The 20,833-nt window shown below is 46.1% G+C and overlaps 1 protein-coding gene across 1 annotated transcript in view; it reads left to right on the top strand.

Moving 5' to 3' along the window:
* Positions 1–20,535, top strand: part of DYNLT3 (dynein light chain Tctex-type 3) — a 124,370-nt gene extending 103,835 nt beyond the window's left edge. Inside the window, exons 4-5 of the mRNA XM_069204242.1 lie at positions 6,659–6,736; positions 15,276–20,535. Coding sequence (XP_069060343.1) covers positions 6,659–6,736; positions 15,276–15,352 — 155 coding nt within the window. The 3' untranslated portion in view covers positions 15,353–20,535. The remainder of the gene's footprint in view (positions 1–6,658; positions 6,737–15,275) is intronic.
* Positions 20,536–20,833: the final 298 nt, after the last annotated feature.

Below are 20,833 nucleotides of genomic sequence, written 5' to 3' on the forward strand. Positions count from 1 at the left end.
AGTTCATGTATAGTGGCACGGTCAAGTCTGTAGCGTAGTATTATATGGCGTTCTTCCATTGTCGACAGGTCCACCAGCGGACGGTACACGCGAGGATTCATCCTTCTCCTCGGAAGTCCCAGCGGACGGTGCCTAGGAAGGACAACATGAAGCACCGAGTCAGGCAAACCACAGGTACGTTCACACAGCTTGCACAGTTAAAGAATCGCAATGCATTGAAAGGCGTGTATGTGTGGCAATGCAAGGCCTAGGCCTGTGTGACGCAGTCAAATTTAAGCCATATGGGCCCTTGAAATGGCGGCTGCCTGACCTGTGAAGTGGGACAATGGGATGTGAGGTCAATGCGCTGGCGTGGCACACCGTGGCGGTAGGCGGTCGAAGATCGCTGTACGGAGTCGTATTGGTTAACATTGAACCCTATGGGATTCAGGAGCCAATGACGATGTGCGCCGGCGGTCGCGGTACGCACCGCCGCGGTACGCACCGCCGCGGGCGTGACCGCCATTTTCTATCTGATTAATCACTCGAGACCTGATCATCCACAGGAGAGGACCTATACTGCAAGTGCTGCTGTGAACTCGGTCTGGAAGTGACAATGGCTGCTGCGACTGGGGAAAGGGCCCCTGCCTTCACGTCTGAAGAGTTGGAGAAACTTGTGGATGGGGTCCTCCCCCAGTATGCGCTACTCTACGGTCCTCCAGACCAACAGGTGAGTACACTGAGTGCTCCTTGAATGGTCTATGCCTGTGTGGAGTGGGGTGGCTGTCAGTTGGTGGGGTGGGAAGAAAATGAGGAGTGCAACGCACGACAGATGTGAGAATGGGCCACATGGCAAGGTTGGGGTGGGGGGGGCATTTACTCCATACATGCAGAAATGTGACGTTTTCTCTTTCCCACCCTGTACATGTCAAACAGGTGAGCGCCCATCAGAAAATCGATATTTGGCGTGCCATCGCCAAGGAAGTCCGGGCCCTGGGGGTCTACACCAGACGGGCACCCACTGTCGGAAGAGGTGGGAGGACATCTGCCGCGGAACCCGTAGGACCGCAGAGACACTGCTGGGGATGCCCTCCCGACCTAGGAGGGGTGCCAGTCGTACCCTGACCCCCCTGATGTCCCGGATCCTGGCGGTGGCCTACCCTGAGTTGGATGGGCGCTTGAGGACAGCACAGCAGACACAAGGGGGTGAGTATCAGCACATTCTGCTATCCTTACGCACAGTTGAGGCGTCTGGGTGGGGGAGGAGGCCTGTGTGTGACAGTAGGCCAGGGCGCTTTCCGTAGTGTAGTCCCCTCCCTTAGACATGGCCCTGTGCCCCCGCCCCCCACCTCTGTAGGGTGCCAAGTGCAGCTGTCCATGGTCCTCCATCACCCATGTGCGCGTCTGTTGTCCCTAGACCTGTTGGCCTAGTCAGAAGTACTGAGTAGTATACCCCAAGTTCGCGGCTTAGTGCACGAGGCACCTGTGTCTGTCCTCTCCGCAAAGGGTATTGACAAGGCATACACTCAACGTTGTTTTATTTCTACCCCCACCCTTATTCTTTGTTTTCTTGTGCATTAGCATCATCAGGCGGAGGAGAATTGGCGTCGGAGCACGAGGGAGCTGCAGGTCACCAGGCCCCGGTGGGCACTGACACAGACACCGAGGGCACCAGTGATCCGGAGGGCGAGGGGAGCACCACAACGGGGGCCGGTGGAGACACCAGCGACACGGACACGTCCTCGTTTGGGAGCTCCCTAGCGGGGGCGGCAACATCTGTGCCCCCCGCAACAACAGGTACAGCCGCCACCCAGCGCACCAGCACCGCCCTCCCAGCAGCCCCTCAGTCTTCGCTCCGTGCCCGTTCGCCCAGGAAGGCGCGCGTCTCCTTCGCCCCAGGCACCTCAGCCCCTGCCTCTGTTACCCCTGCTGCCCTCAGTGCGGAGCTCATTGACCTGGTGAGGACGCTCATTGTTGGGCAGACTACCCTTTTGAATGCCATCCAGGGGGTGCAAAGGGAGGTGCAACAGAGCAATGCCTACCTGGAGGGCATTCATTCGGGTCAGGCTGCCCATCAACGAGCGTTCACTTCTCTGGCCTCAGCACTGACGGCAGCCATTGTCCCTGTCTCCCTCTTCTAACTGCCTCCACCCTTTCTCTGTCTCCTGTTCCTTAGCCTATCCCATCCACACCATCAGACCAGCCTGCACACACCTCAACACCCAAGGCCAGCTCATCCAAACATAAGCACCACAGAACACACAAGCATTCACCCAAGCAACACCCAGATGCAGACATACCAACATTCACTACCACCCCTGTGTCCCCCACCTCCTCGTCTCCCTCCTCCCTCCCTGTGACGTCTACACTCACACCTGCGTGCACACCAACATCAGCCAGTTCTTCCATCACCAGCACACCCTCCACTACAGTCCTCACACGTGCAGTCACCACCCCCACTGCCATCTACACGTCCCCTGTGTCCTCTCCCACTGTGTCTGTCACCCCCTCTTCCAAGACACATAAACGCAGGCAGCCACCCAAGCAACAGCCAACCACCTCACGACAGCCTACGTCCCAGTCACCTGCACCCAAGGACAGCACATCTGACTCTCCTACAACCACATCCTCTTCCTCCACTTCTATCACCACTACTCCTACCCTTTACCTTGGTCCAAAGAAATATTACCTCTCCAATCTTAACCTCTTTCCCTCCCCTGACCCACCCCCTCCATCTGGGAAAAGTCCCAAAGGCACCTCAGCCACCACCAGCCCAGCTGCTAAGGTACAAGTGGTGCATGGATTATGGAGCCCACCCTTTGGCGGCAGTGACACTTCACTGAGCAGCAAGGGGACTGCCAGCCCCCCCCCAGGCAAGAGGACCCGGAAAGTGAAGGGCCGCCGTGAGCGGACTGAGACGGCTTCCCCCAAGGAGGTAACTCCGGCCACTTCACCTGCCACAACAGCCAGGGGAGGCAAGGGCCCGAGAGCCCCATCTAAGGAGCGGAAGGGCAGCAGGGCGGAGAGGCCAGCCAGCAGGAGCGCGGAGCAGGAGGGCCCCACACGCCCCATCCCGCCTGCAAGGGACGACACCAAAGGGCCCAGGACTCCGTCTCCGAAGGGGCCTGACACTGCACGTTCGGAGGGCGAGTGAGCAGGTTGTCAAGGCCAGGTCTGACTCCCTACACTGACTGGAAGAGCACCGCTGAACAGGGCCCCGCCATGAAGACAAGCACCGCTGAACAGGGCCCCGCCATGAAGACAAGCACCGCTGAACAGGGCCCCGCCATGAAGACAAGCACCGCTGAACAGGGCCCCGCCGTGCAGAAGAGCACCGCTGAACAGGGCCCCGCCGTGCAGAAGAGCACCGCTGAACAGGGCCCCGCCATGAAGACAAGCACCGCTGAACAGGGCCCCGCCATGAAGACAAGCACCGCTGAACAGGGCCCCGCCGTGCAGAAGAGCACCGCTGAACAGGGCCCCGCCATGAAGACAAGCACCGCTGAACAGGGCCCCGCCATGAAGACAAGCACCGCTGAACAGGGCCCCGCCGTGCAGAAGAGCACCGCTGAACAGGGCCCCGCCGTGCAGAAGAGCACCACTGAACAGGGCCCGCCATGAAGACAAGCACCGCTGAACAGGGCCCCGCCGTGCAGAAGAGCACCGCTGAACAGGGCCCCGCCGTGCAGAAGAGCACCGCTGAACAGGGCCCCGCCATGAAGACAAGCACCGCTGAACAGGGCCCCGCCATGAAGACAAGCACCGCTGAACAGGGCCCCGCCGTGCAGAAGTGCACTGCTGAACAGGGCCCCGCCGTGCAGAAGTGCACTGCTGAACAGGGCCCGCCGTGCAGAAGAGCACCGCTGAACAGGGCCCCGCCGTGCAGAAGAGCACCGCTGAACAGGGCCCCGCCGTCTCAAGCACCGCTCCGCTGGGCCCTTCCTGTTAAGCCCCGCTCCGCTGGGCCCCGCCGTCTCACGCACCGCTCCGCTGGGCCCTTCCTGTCAAGCACCGCTCCGCTGGGCCCCGCCGTCTCAAGCACCGCTCCGCTGGGCCCTTCCTGTCAAGCACCGCTCCGCTGGGCCCCGCCGTCTCACGCACCGCTCCGCTGGGCCCTTCCTGTCAAGCACCGCTCCGCTGGGCCCCGCCGTCTCAAGCACCGCTCCGCTGGGCCCTTCCTGTCAAGCACCGCTCCGCTGGGCCCCGCCGTCTCAAGCACCGCTCCGCTGGGCCCCGCCGTCTCACGCACCGCTCCGCTGGGCCCTTCCTGTCAAGCAACGCTCCGCTGGGCCCCGCCGTCTCAAGCACCGCTCCGCTGGGCCCCGCCGTCTCAAGCACCGCTCCGCTGGGCCCTTCCTGTCAAGCACTGTTCACGGTTCACTGTGCCCACCATGCATCCTCCATGACCAGTGGACTCTGTTATCCACCTGATGGACTGTGGCTTTGCACTCCCCAGGATGGCACAGTGGGCAAGCCACCCACTGTAGAGACTTTGAGAGACTGTGGCTTTGCACTCCCCAGGATATGTCAGTGGGCATGGTGGGCCCTTCGTGGATCTGGCGTCGTGGACTCATGTGGCTGTGGTGCCCCCCCCTTCCCTTCCCCCTGAGGTGCCTGTAGTTTTGTCACCAGATGCCCCTGCAGTGTTCTCTCCAAAGGACTCAGGTCTCCTGTGTGGGCTTTGCCCTTGTTTCGCTACACTTTGGCCCACGGACATGATGAATTCGTAAGATGTGCAGGACTACTTGCTTCAGTTATCCACTGCTGTGTAAATACTTTTTTTTAATGAAATATTTTTTGATGGTTGAATAAGACTTTTCTGAAGCTATTTTGTACATAAATATTTGTTCTCAATTTGGTTATGTCATTGTATTTTTTACGGGTGTTTGGGTGGTGTCACTGTGAGTTGTTGCTCTGCATTGGTGTGTACATCTTGGGGGGGGGTGGGGGTCGCATATGTGTGTGCCCGTAACCTTTCCTCCTCCCCCCTCCCGTGTGTCGTAGGTGCAGTACTCACCGTTGTCGTCTGCGCCGGACTTCGTACTCGTGGTAGATGAGAAGGTAGACGAGAGCAGGTAGGATGTTTAATTCGGGTTCCATGCTGTCCTCCGTACTCGTGGAGTGCGTAGAGGTGAGCGTTTTCCTGTTCGTAGTCTGTTTCCGCCGTGTTTTTATGGGCGGTGCTCCCGCCCCGGAAAAGGTGGCGGATTGGTGAGTTGTGATAGTGTGGGCGGTACATTGTCTGCCGCCTGGCTGTTGGCAGTGACCGCCGCGCTGTTTGTCGGTCCCGCCGTGGCGGTCGGAGTGTTAAAGTGGCGGGCTGTGTTGGCGATTCCCGCCAGGGTCAAAATTCCATTTTTTGGACCGCCGGCCTGTTGGCGGTTTGGCCGCCGCTTTATCACCGACCGCCAGGGTTAGAATCACCCCCTAAGTTATGAGCCCAAACAAATTGTGTATTCGAAGGTTTGGTCTTTCATTGTAAGCAGGAGTTTTTTTTTTACTTTAATCCATACAAAGCAATTTTCAACATTCCCTGACATAGCCAACACATGTTTGGCCCTTATGTGGCCTGCGGGCCTAAGGCTTTCTTAAGGCTATCCAGGAAAAAAACAGAAGTTGTCACTTTTTGCAAAGTAACCTTGAATTCTAACACGGTGCATGCAAAAAGGGAGTGTTAATTCCAGGGAATTCACCACGTCAAAAGGGGAGAAAAACACATAGATGCAGAAAAATCCATAAACTGACCTCATCACCGTGTATGTTGACCATAAGAATAGAAAAATTGAAAAGAGGAACCACAAATAGTGTCACAGAATATCTCAAAAAGTATAATCAATTGTTGAATTCAGTTTTCAAAACTGATGGTTCAGGCTAAATAAACTCTGAGTGTGAACTGTGCAGAGGTCAACAGATCAAATGTATGAAATTATTGAAAATGGATCACGAAAGCTAGACAGACCACTCTTTGCTTGGCCAGCAGAGCACATTTGAGCAACTTAGGGTTGAGGGGAAAATTATACTACCAGACAAACACATAGCTTATAACTGAAATGTACGTGAGTGGTTTGAGATTGCTTTGAATTGCTACAACTAATTCATAAAGTGGCACTCATAAATATGCGATACCTCTCACTTTCAGTCTGGTGGCCTGAAACAATAGGAGAGTTTTCCCATTGTAGCAGGTGATACACTAGTGAGTACGTGAAGGCCTTTTAGGAAAGATATGTAGGTGTTGGTTGGTCAGGAATCTTCAAGGCCCTGAGGAGGCCAAACAAAAGATGTGCAAAAATTCATATTGGTCATAAGATTGGGAGAACACTGTCAGCTGATTTGATTTCACCCAGTGTCAGATTGATTGTATACTATTCCTCGACACAACAAACTTTTACAATGTGCACCAATTCTAAAGAGAGATGTTTTGAATGAAGCCCAGGGACATTTTATATTGGACCCAGTAACATATCTTTTTCCATGTGCAGATACAAATACATTGTACAGAATGGATTTTTAATAGAAGGCCAACAGAATGTTTCTAGTAGTCATGATCAATACATGGTCTTCTAAAGAAAAATACTTGATATGTAATTTTCCTGGCATGAAGCTTTCATCCCTTAACTAGGGCTACAAATCATTGTGTGCTTTACCTTTGGAGTAATTTCCTGTCTTTCCTGCTCTCTAGTGTCTTGTACGGTGATGCAGAAGTGTGGATCTGGCTTGCACACTGCAAGCTCATGTTTTTGGGACAACAGCACTGATGGTAAGAGTATGGCTAAAGAACACAAATAAATGCTTTACCGTTTTCCAACAGCTTACTTAATGTTATAAAATGCAATCTATCCTAGCTGAGTCAGTCAGGTACCCTATTTGTGAGGCATTATAAATTGTGTAAATATTTCTGAATATTTGTATTTCTTTTTCACACTCCTTTTCTATCCTTATATCATAATTAGGGGTTTGTGAAATTATAATTAGGAGTGAAATTACTCTTGTAAGACACCTACCATGCCTACATTGGTGCCACAAAATGTGCCAATCCAACAACACTGGTGATGTTTTGTACTTCAAATACAGAACATGTCATTTACTTGACGGGACTCAGGGTTCAGAGTTTTGGTCTGCCCTGGAAGTCCCAGTGAGGGCTTTTTTGAAACTTCAGTCCCAACCAGGGCTCTACGCGTCCAAATAGATTCTCACGATTGCCCCCCTTTGTCATGTGGATTACAAGAATGGGTTATGCTTTGGAGAACCCTGAGCAAACACCCCGGGACCATCCCAGAGTGCAAGTTTCACTTAGTACAGGCCCTGTCCTGGGCTCCCTGCTGCATTGTGTCATAAATAGTAGCAGCTTCAGTATTATTCAACTACTGCTAAAGATGTTTACCCGAGGAGGAGCCTGGTTTTCCCAAGAACCCTCAACTTCTGGAGGGAAATTCATCTTGGAGGAGGATCTTAAGTCAGTAATTTCATACCTATATTATAAATTCCAACTGCTTATAGAAGATAACAAACTTATCACCTTGCATTGTAGCAAAGTGGCTGGGAAGGGCTCCTCTGCCAGGCTGGAATTAAAAGTTCTGCCCAGGTCCCTTGTCAGAGCTGTGGCTGGCTCTGGGTTGGAAGTCCCCAAATTATTGCTTCAGTCTCTGACCTGCCATATCACTGAGGGCCCTAGGATGGAGTCCCTCAGGCCAGGGAGGTCTCCAGCCCTGTTCTCCAGCCCTCCATGTTACGTACAGAACAGGACGGACTCCTGCAGTCTGGAGAGGTCTCTCCTGCCTGGGTTAAGAAGCTTTTACTGGGCCCCATGTCAGAGCTCTGGCTGGCCCTGGGATGGAAGCCCCAGCTTTGCACTCCGTTCTCCAGTCTGCTGTGTTCAGGACAGGGCCCTGCAGGACAAGGAGGTCTCCCCTGTCTGGCTGCGTTAAGAAGATCTGACCAGGTCCCAGATCACAGCTCTGACTGTCCTTTGGGTGGAAGGCATTGGCCGTGGATTCCTTTCGCTGGCCCACTGTGTCTCATAATGCTCGGGATGGGGTCCTGCAAGCACCAGGATGTCGCCCCAGCTCAACTTTGTTAAGAAGTTCTGACCGGCCTTCGAGTCAGAGCACCATGAGCTCTATGATGTCCCCTCAACCCCTAGCCTGAGGCCTAACTCAGGTTTCCAGAACCCAGCCACAGTGTCCCTGGGTCCTGCAAGGATGAGTGGAATATTTTACATAAGACATGGTGTGACCAGATGGCCATCCTTCAAGCCCTGACATCTGGTCACGCAATAGGAATGCATGACTTGTCCTGATGGCTGGGCTGCCCTGGAAGTCTTAATGAATGCTGATTTGAGTCGCCTATCCCAGCCAAAGCTCCTGGATGTTGCGTGTGTTTGCTCTGAAAACCTCCCTCTGTTTCTCAGTGTACATGAATTACAAGAAAGGCAGGTAGCCTTCCTCTGAATTATTAGGAACAAGGTACTTGGGACCTCCCTGTTGGCCATTAATTCTCCCTGGGCACTGTGAGTGGCCTTGCTGGTCTCTACGGGGGCAGTCAACAGCTCTCTTCCAATGCTCTTGACAGCAGCTCCCTGTCTGCTGAAGCGTTTCATCTCTGTCCCATACATGCATGCAAGGGACAGAGATGTAAGCTTTGGATTTTGACTGGGGAACCTGCTTTACAGGTCCCCCTGTCAAAACCCGAAGTGTTTGCTGTGGCTTGGCAGCAGCTTCAAAGCTGCAGCCAAGTCACAGCAAACAGCTGTGTCCCGGGGGTAGGCACCTCCCGGACATAACATGAGTCGGCCTTGGGTGGTGGCGGTCACCAGGGCCATCAGTGGCTCCAAGAGGGGTGCCTCACGGCCTCCCTCCAACATCAAGGAGATAACCCCATGTGTGACGGTCTGAATGTGTCTGAGTGGGTGTGTCAGTGTCTGAGTGGTTCTGTGAGTGGGTGTGTGAGTGCCTGAGTGGGTCTGTAAGTGGGTGCATGAGGGACTGAGTGGGTCTGTGAGAGGGTGCATGAGTGTCTGAGTGGGTCTGTAAGTAGATACATGAGTGTCTGAGTGGCTCTGAAAGTGGGTGTATGACTCCTGGAGTGGCTCTGTGAATTGATTCATGAGTGTCTGAGTGGTTCTATGAGTGAATGATTTAGGGCCTGATTAGAACCTTGGCAGATGGGATACTCCATCAAAAACGTGATGGATATCCTGCCCGTCATTTTACGAGTTCTATGGGATATAATAGAACTTGTAATATTGCAGACCTGATATCCGTCACATTTGTGACAGAGTATCCAGTCGGTCAAGGTTGTAATCAGACCATTAGTGCATGAATGAGTCTGTGAATTTAAAATTTTATTTTTTGCCATTATTTGTGAATTTGTCGCAACATTGCAAGGGGGGACTGCGCCGGGCATAGCGATGTATTCATGAATATCACGCATCGCGAAAAAACATTTTTTAAGGTCATAATTAGACCCTCAAAGACCCCTGTATCACAACCCTGAGGTCAGGGTACCTCCACCTTTACCCCTTATGTCACTTATTATTTTATTTTTCAGCACCAGGAACATGTCCGGTAACCTAAAATGGCAGCTGCTACTTTCTGGTCAGGTTACAGCCAGCCAATCACAGCATTCCTTTTGACGCGTGCATTTGCGAATTTGCAAACTTATTTTCCCTTTAATATCTCAAAAACTACTGAACAATTTTATACCAAATAACCAAATGCACAATCTGCGCAACGAAATCTACCTTTCTGCCAAATTTGGTGTAATTCCATCCAGTGGTTTGGGCTGTAGTCTTGTTCAACACCCCTATAAGAATTAACATGGAAAACTCACATTTTTTGAATGACCCTGAAACTTTCCATGCGCAACAAGAATCACTTGCACACCTTTTTTTGAAAATTTCATGTGGATCTGTCAAATGAAGCCAAACGTTCTTGGTTTGGTATAGGTACACCAACCATAGTAAATTGCTACTCAGCCCAGTAACAGCCCAAAAAGGGGGACATGAAATAGTCTATGACTTTTCGTCTGCCGGGTTTTACTTTTCTGTTTTGACCTTGGAGTAAGCATACTTCAAGAACTCACTGTTTTGTTCTCATCACCTTTGGCAATGTTGGATTGTTTATGTAAGATCTTAGAGCTGTACTTCTTATGCCCAACCATGTTGTAAGAGATTTGGCTATTAGTTGAAATGGATGGAAGTCCCACTCAAATAATAAACACAGTCCTTGCCAGTGTGATCCACAAAGGGCACTACATAAACCTATGCTTAACCCTTTAGTAGCTTGGCACAATAGCATTCAGGCTTAACCCAGAGTCAATGTGTAAGGTATTTATCCAGCACTCAAATAGAAATAAAGTGAAAATGCAGCTCAAGAAAAATACCAAACCAATTTTGAAAAATAGAGTCAATTTTAATAAGTAAGATGACACCAAAACTAAAAAGAATCCAGTCATTAGAACTGGAATTGTGAACTTTCAAAGTTTCTAGGGAAAGTAATGCCAAAAAGCAGCAAGCGCCAATTGCAGTAATCTGGGCACTCTAGATCGGGTCAAAGTCAAAAGTTCAGCTGACTGTAATGGAGCATGGGCTGGATACATGGGCCAGGTTCTTCCCACGGGGTCAAGGCAAAGAAACTGTTGTTGGTACTGTTTTATCTTCTGATATCAATATTGAATTGTACTGAAAGTCTTATGACTTAAAGGAATTAATCCAGTGGGTTTGGTCATGTTATTTTGGGAAATAAAAATAAAAAAAGAGAAAGAAAGTGTTGGTGCAAGGAGTAGGTTGGGTATTGCGAATGCTCGCTGTTTGGTATGGAGAATCAGATGTTGTTTGACCTTCTCATTGGCTGTCGACATAAACTGTCACTACTAGTTTTGGTTCTCAGACCAGATTCGAGCACATCTTCACTGGAGATTCATGTGGGCAAGCATCGCAGATGGTTGCCAAGCGATGTAACCAATCTGTTTGCAGTCCCAGAGAGCCCAAAATGTCTGGATTGTGACATGTAATTGAGGACTTGTGGTTTTGAGTCAAGAGGAGGACAGTCTATGCCAGCCAAGGGTCCAGGACCTGGATGGGGGACCACTTAAGGATGCACACTCACTCTAGCTGAGACCAGCAGCGGGGCTCTCTCAGACCCAGTTAGTTCTGGTCAGCTGGGAGTTGCAGGGAAGCCTCAAGAAGCTTGTTGTGTTTCTGTGGCTTAAACAGGAGGTCTGCTAACCTACCCTTGAAGTCACCTCTGGTGACCCTGGGTTTAAGACAAGCAGGTCCAATCCTCGTTTTTCAGATTGCAGAGCAGTCATTCTTCTGAATCTTCCATAGGTCTCTCTGGGTTAGGTGAATAAGTCTTCAGCTACTGGACAGAGATCAGCAAGCAGCAGGGCAGCACTGCAAAGTAGGGCAGCAGTTCCTGGGAGCTGTCAATCCTGGTAATCTTTACTGCAGCAGTGGTTCCTTGGGTCCAGAAGTGCACTAATTGGAGTGGGCCATGGTCCCAGTACTTATGCTTGAGAGTGTCTTTGATGTGGGGGATGACTACAAAGAGTTCTTGTGAAGTGCACAGGTGCCCCTTTCAGGTCATCCTCGGCTCCAGACTATCAGTGGGAGGTAACTCACCCCCTTTGTGTGGCTCTAATCACTAGCCTTTGAGGTGTAAGCGTGAGCCCTTCCCAACCTCCTCCCCAGGAAGACCCGTCAGTATGCAGATGCATGCAGATGCACTTGAGTTTCCTGTGTTGTGGGTCTCTGAAGGGAATGCACAAGTGTAGCTGTGACCTAGCCTAAGCCAGACATGTACTGGATATATGCTGTGATCACACAGAGCAGTGAGTGCACAGAAATGCTCACTTTCTAAAAGTGGCATTTCTAAAATAGTAATAATAAATCTGACTTTACCAGTAAAGAGGATTGTTACTAACATTCCAATGGTACTAAGCATGATGTAGCTACTCTTCTCAGATCAGGAATTACATTTTATAGGAATTATCAGGAATTCCCGATGATGGACTATGGGCGAGGCAGGCCTCACAGTAATGAAACACGACTTTAGGAGTGTTTCATTACCAGGACAGGAAAACTTAAAAGTACATGTCCTTCTTTTTACTTACATGGCACCCTGCCCTATGGGCTACCTAAGGTCTACATTAGGGGTGATTTATATGTAAGAAAAGGGGAGTTCTGGGCTTGGCGAGAGGTTTTAGATGCCATGTTGGGGTTGCAGTGCAAATGCACACACAGGCTCTGCAGTGGTAGGCCTGAGACATGTTTACAGAGCTACTTAAATGGATGCACAATCAGTGCTACAGGCCCACTAGTAGCATTTAATTTACAGGCCCTTTAAAAGTGACTTCCAGGTAAATTAAATATGCCAATTGTGTATACACCAATGTTACCATGTTTTAAGGGAGAAGCACATGCACTTTAGCACTGGTTAGCAGTGGTAAAGTGTGCAGGGTCCAAGGCCAACAAAAAGATACAGCAACAAAACAGGAGAAGAAGGCAAAAAGTCTGGGGTAAGACCACCCTAAGGTTGGCTGGTCTAACAAGTGTTTTGGAGGCTGCAGTCATCCTCAGGACACAGGACACTAAATCACTAGGGTGTATGATAACAGAATAAATAGAAAGCCAGACGAAACTTGGAAGACATGTTTATGGGAAGTGGGGGTTAATTATATACTGGGTAACAGATACGTTGTCAGTAGCCTACGGGTTGATCACTTATTATTGGTTTAATGCCACCTCTGTGTGTGTCATGCATATTCATTGGGCGTGATGAGTGCGTATTCCTATATTGGCATCCAGGGAACTTAGCTTTACTCCCAAGGAGGTGTCTTGTTGGATCTGGAATATATAGGTAGTGCTTTATTGATATATTTATGAAGTTAGGTCTCTGGGAGTGGTGACTAGGGGCCAGATGTAGGAAACGATTTGCGACTTGCAAACGCCAAAAATTGCCGTTTGCGAGTCGCAAATGTGAGTTTCCTATGCAGTAATGCATTTTGCGAGTCGGGACCGACTCGCAAAATGCATTTCCGACTCGCAAATAGGAAGGGGTGTTCCCTTCCTATTTGCGAGTCTGAATGGGATGCAATACCATTTGCGACCGCGTACGCGGTCGCAAATCGTATCGCAGTTACCATCCACTTCAAGTGGATGGTAACCCACTTGCAAATTGGAAGGGGTCCCCATGGGACCCCTTCCAGTTTGTGAATGGACCCCAAACATTTTTTTCAGGGCAGGTAGTGGTCCAAGGGACCACTGCCTGCCCTGAAAAAAAAAACGAAACTAAAGGTTTCGTTTTTTTTTTAAAGTGCAGCTCGTTTTCCTTTAAGGAAAACGGGCTACACTTAAAAAAAAAAAAAAAAAAAAATGCTTTATTTAAAGCAGTCACGAACACGGAGGTCTGCTGACTACAGCAGGCCTCCATGTTTGCGAGTGCCTTGACTCGCTATGGGGCTGCAATTTGCGACCCACCTCATGAATATTCATGAGGTGGGTCATTGCGACCCCATAGCGAGTGCAGTCGGTGTCTTAGACACCGTACTGCATAACATTTTGCGAGTTGCAAATAGCGAGTCGCTATGACTCGCTATTTGCAAGTCGCAAAATGTTTCGTTTCTACATCTGGCTCTAAGTGACAACCTAGGGAGGGTTGGTGGTCAAGTAGGGCTCTCTCTGTCTGAAAGGGTCTCCATACGCTCTTAAACTTGTCCATTTTGTCCTTTAGATTGTATGTGATCTGTTCATGTAGTGCTGTACGATACAATTCACTTATCCATTCATGAAGAGGGAGGACACTAGATTTTTGCCTGTGGTAAAGGATGCAAAGCTTTGCAGTCTCTAAAGAGGTGGCTAGCCGTTGGTGAGCATGGGTGGCTAAAAGGCGAACACGCCTTGAATCATGTAGAAGCACGAGAGGTGTGTTAGCATTGTGTTGCGTGGGCTACACTAACATCTATATATCTAAACCTCTCTCAAATAGTGGTCGAGTGAGGGGCATGACCATAAAATGTGTAGCAGGTCTCTATTTCTTTGTTATATCTCCAGCACTTGTTATGGTCGAGGAGATGAGCTTCTTTCAGTCTCTTTGGGGTCCAATACCATTCACTTAGGATTTTAGAATATTGGAACTTAAGTTAAGACTCTCGTAACACCCTAGTTTGGTCTAGCATTAGTTTTGCCCAACTTTCTGTTGTGTATTCTGAGCCTATGTTTGCCAGTGTAGTCTGGTTGCTGCTAGGTTTGGGGTGGAATGTTGAACCGTTATTAGTATACCATATATGCCGAAAACTAGTCCTGTGTAGTGACTCCAAGTCCAGAGATATTGTAGGATCCAGGAAGAGGTAAGAGTAACGGGGGGGTGTAACTGTTGCCTAGACAGTGGATCAATTGATGATATTTTCAGTGGTCTGTGTGTGTCAGCCTAGATGTGTCTCTGCAAGTGTGAAATGTCTTGCGAGATACACTTTTAAATAGTTGTCCAACGCATTTGATACCTTTTTATCACCCAGCTGTTCCAGTAAAATTATTTGTTGGCTATGGGTAGGACCTAAGTACCCCAGATGTGTTCCTTGGTGTGGAGAAGTCTTGAGATGCCTAATAGCTTGTACGCCTGCCACCAAGCCTGACGCATCCTTAGTGAAATTGTTGTTTGCAATGACTTTGTGGTTCTTAGGGTGATAAACCAGATGGAATTTGGCATCCAGACCGCTATTTCAAATTTTCAGTAAAAAGTGATCCTTACCTATTGGTCCTAGACACACTACATAAATGGTTAAATAAAATATACTTAATTAACTTCATAAGTGTAAACCTGTTGTATATAAAATAAACATTGTTTTAGTTACTAAGTATTTATATGCATCAAGGTGTGCACTATTAAGATATTGTTTTCCAGATAAACCCTAGTGTATGTTTCCAGGAAAGTGCATGTTTACATTTTTTTATGCATTATTTAACTTATTCTTTTTTATCTACAAATAAACCTCGTTTTGTTTTCTAAAAGTTAAAAAAAACTTAGATCTATTTCTGTGTTGAATTGTTCTGTTGTTTCATTAGAACAGGAGCTTTTTGTTTTAGGAATCTTCCTGTTTAGGCTTTTTCTTCCATGACCTCTTGAGTTTATTTGTGCCTTTTATCTAAATATAAACTCTGCATTGATTCTAAATATAAATATTCCTAGAACAAGGGGTGTGATGTATTAGAACAGTGATATGTTGTTGTAGTGATTCATGTGGTTACATTTAGTTTTTTATGACTTGTACCTATTGTTTGTTTTGATTTCACTCATTAGGAAACTGCACAGTGCGGTGGGAGAACCGGACCATGTGCTGCGTTGTCAATGTGTTTGCTGTTGCCATCCCTCTATAGCTGAAGTGAAAGAAGACCAACTATTCTGCAACACATTCAACAAAATTATTCTGATCAGCAATTGTTACACCTATAATGAACGACTCAACACAGTATGTTTTTCAAATGCTACCATTTACACAAGGACCGGAAAACCATTCAATGAACAATTGCAAAGGACATCAAGTATAACTGGCAAAGCTCTCTTGAAGACACTAAACCATTTAATTTCTTCTAATCAGTAGTAATATATAAAATATCCCTACATGTCTCAATAAAATGGCCAACCAGCATTTAAAAAGTGGTAGAAATGGCTTCTCCACATGTTCAGGTCACCATTGTCCTGCCCCCACCTCCGAGCTCATTCAAAACTAGTATTTTAGTGAATGCTATGTCCTGGCATAAATGTTGAGGTGGTGTGCGGGCGAATATAAAAGGTTTATCTGAGTATATTTTTCAAAAACTTTTTAATATCAAAGCCTCCACATTTGTGTGGAAGTAGCATTGCCGCTGTGCTGTACAACAGATTTTTAATTTGTATTATAATCAGAGCGCATCACATTGTGTAGTAGGGTGTACCTACAGATTCTTCCTCATGCTATCAATAGCAGCTTAACATAGATCATTGTATTGTTCCGCTCGAAGTTTGGGACCCTTTTGTAACTTTATTTAGGATCCATTTGCAGTCTGATGGGCTTTGTGCTGTGCATGAGTTGACTGAAAACAAGGTAAGCAGGACATGCCCTTTTCAGTATATCGTAACATGCACTGCTGGCTCTCTAGGGCCTATAGATTCTGAGAAAATATCAAAGGAGTGTGGCCATTCTCAGAGGGCTGCACAAACATTCACTGGAATAAAACAGACATACTTAGTTTTCGGCCAGTTATTGTGAATTAATGTTACAGCTTTGTGCTTGCAAATTACTGCAATCCAGTATTCATATACCCACTTACAATATGCTTGCCACTGAATTAAATATAAATAATATCATTTTACGTTTATATATCCTCCAATGCCTGCCAGAGTAGTGATACCCAAACTGTTTTAAATCTCACATTTTCCCTTCTATAAAGCATACTCCACACATTTCTTCATAAGCATTAATTTACCCACATCATATTGCTTTGCTGAAGAATGTATTAGACACTGAGCAAACAAAGAACATTTCTTACTTAAAAGTAATCAGAATGGAACCACTTTGAAATTGAGGGGGGCATATTATAAGTGGATGTGAACACTCATTATAAGGCTTAATAAATTATGTGGGATGTATTGAAAATGTAGATTCTGAAGTTCATGAAGGTTTGCAGTGTTGTGCATTACTAGAACAGGAGAGCAGTGCAATCAGATTGGCACCGAATCAGAAGTCACCATTTACTAAAACTTCAGTCGAGGCTGACAAATTTAAACTACGGATCTTGCACAACACCTGCTTCTTTGAGAGTTAAAGTTACCTGTTGGCCTTCACATACATTACGTTCCCGTGAGACCTGAAATGTAGAAAGGATAATGTGGCTTCATAGATTTCCGGTTGAATGAATATTGTCACTGTTGTAATGTTTTGTAGTGTAACATATAGAATTTGCTCATGAAATAGAGGTTTATTATAGTTAAGGTCTAACAAAAGAGAAGTGGTGGCTGTGCCAAATGCACTAGTGTCATGACTTTGGAAACTCTGTTAACTGTTGACGCGAGAAATTTTAATTTTCTTTATGTACACTAATTCACCTATTTGTTGTGACCCCATTACCTTTCCATCTTGATCTCAGGTACTCAGATATATGTTTCCTCATCCAAACATTATCACACGAGATACTGCCTTACTTAATGGCTCTCAGTATTTGGCTAAACATTGTGTTCACCAGCCTAACCCTCTTATACACACCTAACTTAATGAGACATCTTTTTCACCACCAATTCAGTATCAAGCTTCCAGGGATTTTAGCGGTGGGGCTTCTTGTGGCTGCATAGTTGATTCAGTGGAACAAAAAGATCAGCCAGTCAACCAAGATGGAACGTGTGATGAATGAGAAGTATAAAAAAACGTGCAAGTGCCTGTTTAGTCACACATTTCAGAAACATAGATTTATGGCACGATATTTTGTCCTGGACACAAATGGTTGGTGTGTTCTGTTCTGCAAGAAGCCCTAGAGAACTCATGTAAATATTGATGCTAATTCAGAGACAAAACAGTTTAGGTAAAACTGCTATCCCATTCTGTGGTTGTGGTGACACCTCCGTAGCTAAATATTACCAGAAGCACAGTGCTAAAACATTCCACAAATATGCGGTCAAATATGCTAATACCAAATCTCTTTTGCTACTTTTTTCAGCATGCATTTTCTCACCTCAGAATGGAAATATTTCTTGACACACATGATAAGGATGGAGTCAGTATGACACGATGGCAATGGCCTAAAGCTAACCTGACTTGTAATGCGCCCCGTGAGTGCTTCATTTTGGGATGCTTGCGTGCAGTAATGAACTTTTACAGTTTAGTGCATTGATTGTGCCTAACTAAAAAATAATTCAGTTCCTTAGGGCCTGAATTAGAATTTGTTGGATTGGGCCTCTACCACAAACTTGCCTGATATCCCATGTGCCTTGTTACGAGTGGAAGATAACTATGATATAATTGGATATCCATCATGTTTGTGAGGGAGTTCCACTTCCACACAACTCAAAATAAGGCCCTAAGATTTTGGGTGAATAAGTGAATTAGATGTATTTAGGGACTAAACCAAACTGTAAATGTTCATTATTGCAATCCTGCAGCCCATCAGGAAGCACTGACATATGGCCTTACAGTTCAGGTATGGCCTAACCACTTGTAATATAGCAGACGAAATACCTGTCTCGTTTGTGATGGAGTATCCGTCCGTCAAACTCCAAACCATGCCCTTAGTTGTGCAGTAGCTTTCTGTTGAGATCTACTATCCACCGCCTGTTAGCTGCATGTAAATATTGCCCTTCCTGTTAGTTTCACTTTTTATGGGAGATGCTGATTTAAGGTGGTGGTGATTTCTTTGGATATTTCCGTCAGATTTCCTTGTTGTTGAAGGCCCATATATTTGGCTGAATTATGTCTTGGATAATTAATGCACCCATTGTAAACCCAAATCTAGATTAACTATGTCAAAGTTAAAAAAAAAATGTATGTGTTAATTTCTGGTGGTCATTCGGAGTCTCCACAGTTTCGGAATTAACACAAAAGCCATTGCTACCCCAGTGTGTGGTTCTCTTCCTCCCTCCCCACACCCGCACACACTCTACACACTGCCTTTAATGCAGGAGCCATTTTCATTCGTTGCTTTAGGAATTTAATAATTTGATCCTTTAGGTTTGTTACCTCCAAGATATCAAATATTATATAACCACGAAGACAGACCAGGAACTATCAATTAGAAATACATTTTGGCTCGAAGTAATCAAAAACCATCGGAGATGAAAGAGGCATAGATTTAGTTTAAGTACAAGCACACAGTCGGGATGGATGTATTTAACCTAATCTTTAAAGTATTCTCAATTCTAACTTAATCAGACGTTTCAAAAGCACTTGTGGAAAATTATATTAAAAACTTTTGGTCTGTTATTTGAAAACATGACTAAAAACACCAATTTCTTTACAAATGTTGGGAAAGAAGGCATATACAAGAAAATAAAATGAACAATTATTATTCTACTTGTTACATATAGCGTTTCCAGACGTCTGTATGAACATGTAATGGAGCAGTGTGTTGTAACCAGCTCTTCACATTAGTGGTAAGTTGCCATGCACACGGAAAGCTATCTTGCCCTAGTTTTTTACAGTTTACAAAGTCATATGCATCCGTAAAAAAATGTCAGATCTTAGTACTGGCCTATTTGTAACAAATTCTACAGGCTCACGAGGTTATTTGGGTATTGCTGAGTTTTCTCTGGGATTCTTATTTGCTTAATTTTGCACAAATACACATAACTGCACAATAGTATACAGTAATATATTGCTCATATACAATAATACAAATCTGTTTAAATGCCTAATAGTGTACATAGGTTGCATAATATACCTTTATTCAGAATGCATCATATCTAGGGGACTCATTCTTAAGTAATGTTGTTAACGACAACACACACTGAAATTCAGTATAGGATTTACATTGTTGGCGCACCTTTCTTTAATATTACAATTTGGTTTTCAAGAAGTAAGTGTTTTATGTTTTTGTAAGGCTGGACTTTCGCCTTCACAACATGTAGTTCCAATAAGAAGAAATCAAGTACTAATAAAGTGCCTGAATTGCACAACCCTTGTAGAAGCTTTTAGCTCTGGTGGATGGTGGCTTAGGATGATGCACAGAATTTTGTCTTGTCCTGAGACTTGAAGGTTGTGTGAATTCGAACGTGTTTTGTGGCTGTAAATGTTGATACACCCAAGTGTGGGCTGCCCTTAGTACTAATAGTGTTAACGAGCAGACTCATACAAGAGCAGTTTTCCAGATTGAGATGGAGGAGTAGGAGTGAAGGCTTTTGTCTACTGTAATAGGACATTGGTTGCCAACCGGCTGTCTGCTGTTACAAAAGTACCAGATATGTACTTTTGCTCTGAAATCACTGTACATTAGAGGTGTAATCATCTGTACACTCGAGCAGTAAACGAGCTTCTACAGTACTGTTTAAGTCATGGGGTTAAGAGGTTATTTTGGATTAGGCAGAGAGGTAACATTACCCTTCATAACTTGTGTACAACAGTTGTCATCATACTACATTTGAGCTTGCGAGCATGAGGAACTACGTGGTGAATCTTGGCTCGCCTTTTAGACTGTGGAAAAACCATGAAATTATGTATTGCTTGTTGTGAATACAAATTAACTGTTAACATTTTACAGTGTACATACAATCTTTGTGCCAATATGAAATGCATTTAATTTGTGTTCTTTTGCAAAATGCCAAAAACTTGTCTGTTATTCTGGTATTATACTATCGTTGCTATTGCACATACAATCATAAAGTTCTATTCACCAGGACTTTTAATTCAAAGTTCTCTATACACAGGAACATATTAGTATTATTAGGACTCCTTATCTATGATGCAGTTGATATAAGCAGTACAGTGCCTGAATGAATTGTTGAACCAATGTCTGCCTTGTTTGCACTATGAACTGTAAAAAGATGAGAGTATTCTGTATAGATATGCGCCCAACAATAAATTATTTTGTTTTCCAGAGTAATGTGAGTGAATTGTCATTTTTATAGACAATGGGAACCAACAAAAGCGAAGCATATGTACATTTAGGGTGCTCCTTGCACTGCACATATGTTCAGCACAGAATTCATCATTTTTCATTTGGTATATTTTACTATGAAAAGCATGCTTCTCATTGGTCACCAGTTATCTGTAGTGTACTATATTTCTTTGTCAGGTCCCATATAATTTTTCAATCAATCATAGCATTTGTAACACCACATTGTCAACCCAAAGGTTATCTTTGTGCTGAGGATTTCCATCAAAAAGCCACTTCTTG

Source organism: Pleurodeles waltl, chromosome 8 (genome assembly GCF_031143425.1).
Source record: "Pleurodeles waltl isolate 20211129_DDA chromosome 8, aPleWal1.hap1.20221129, whole genome shotgun sequence".
Lineage (NCBI taxonomy): Eukaryota > Metazoa > Chordata > Amphibia > Caudata > Salamandridae > Pleurodeles > Pleurodeles waltl.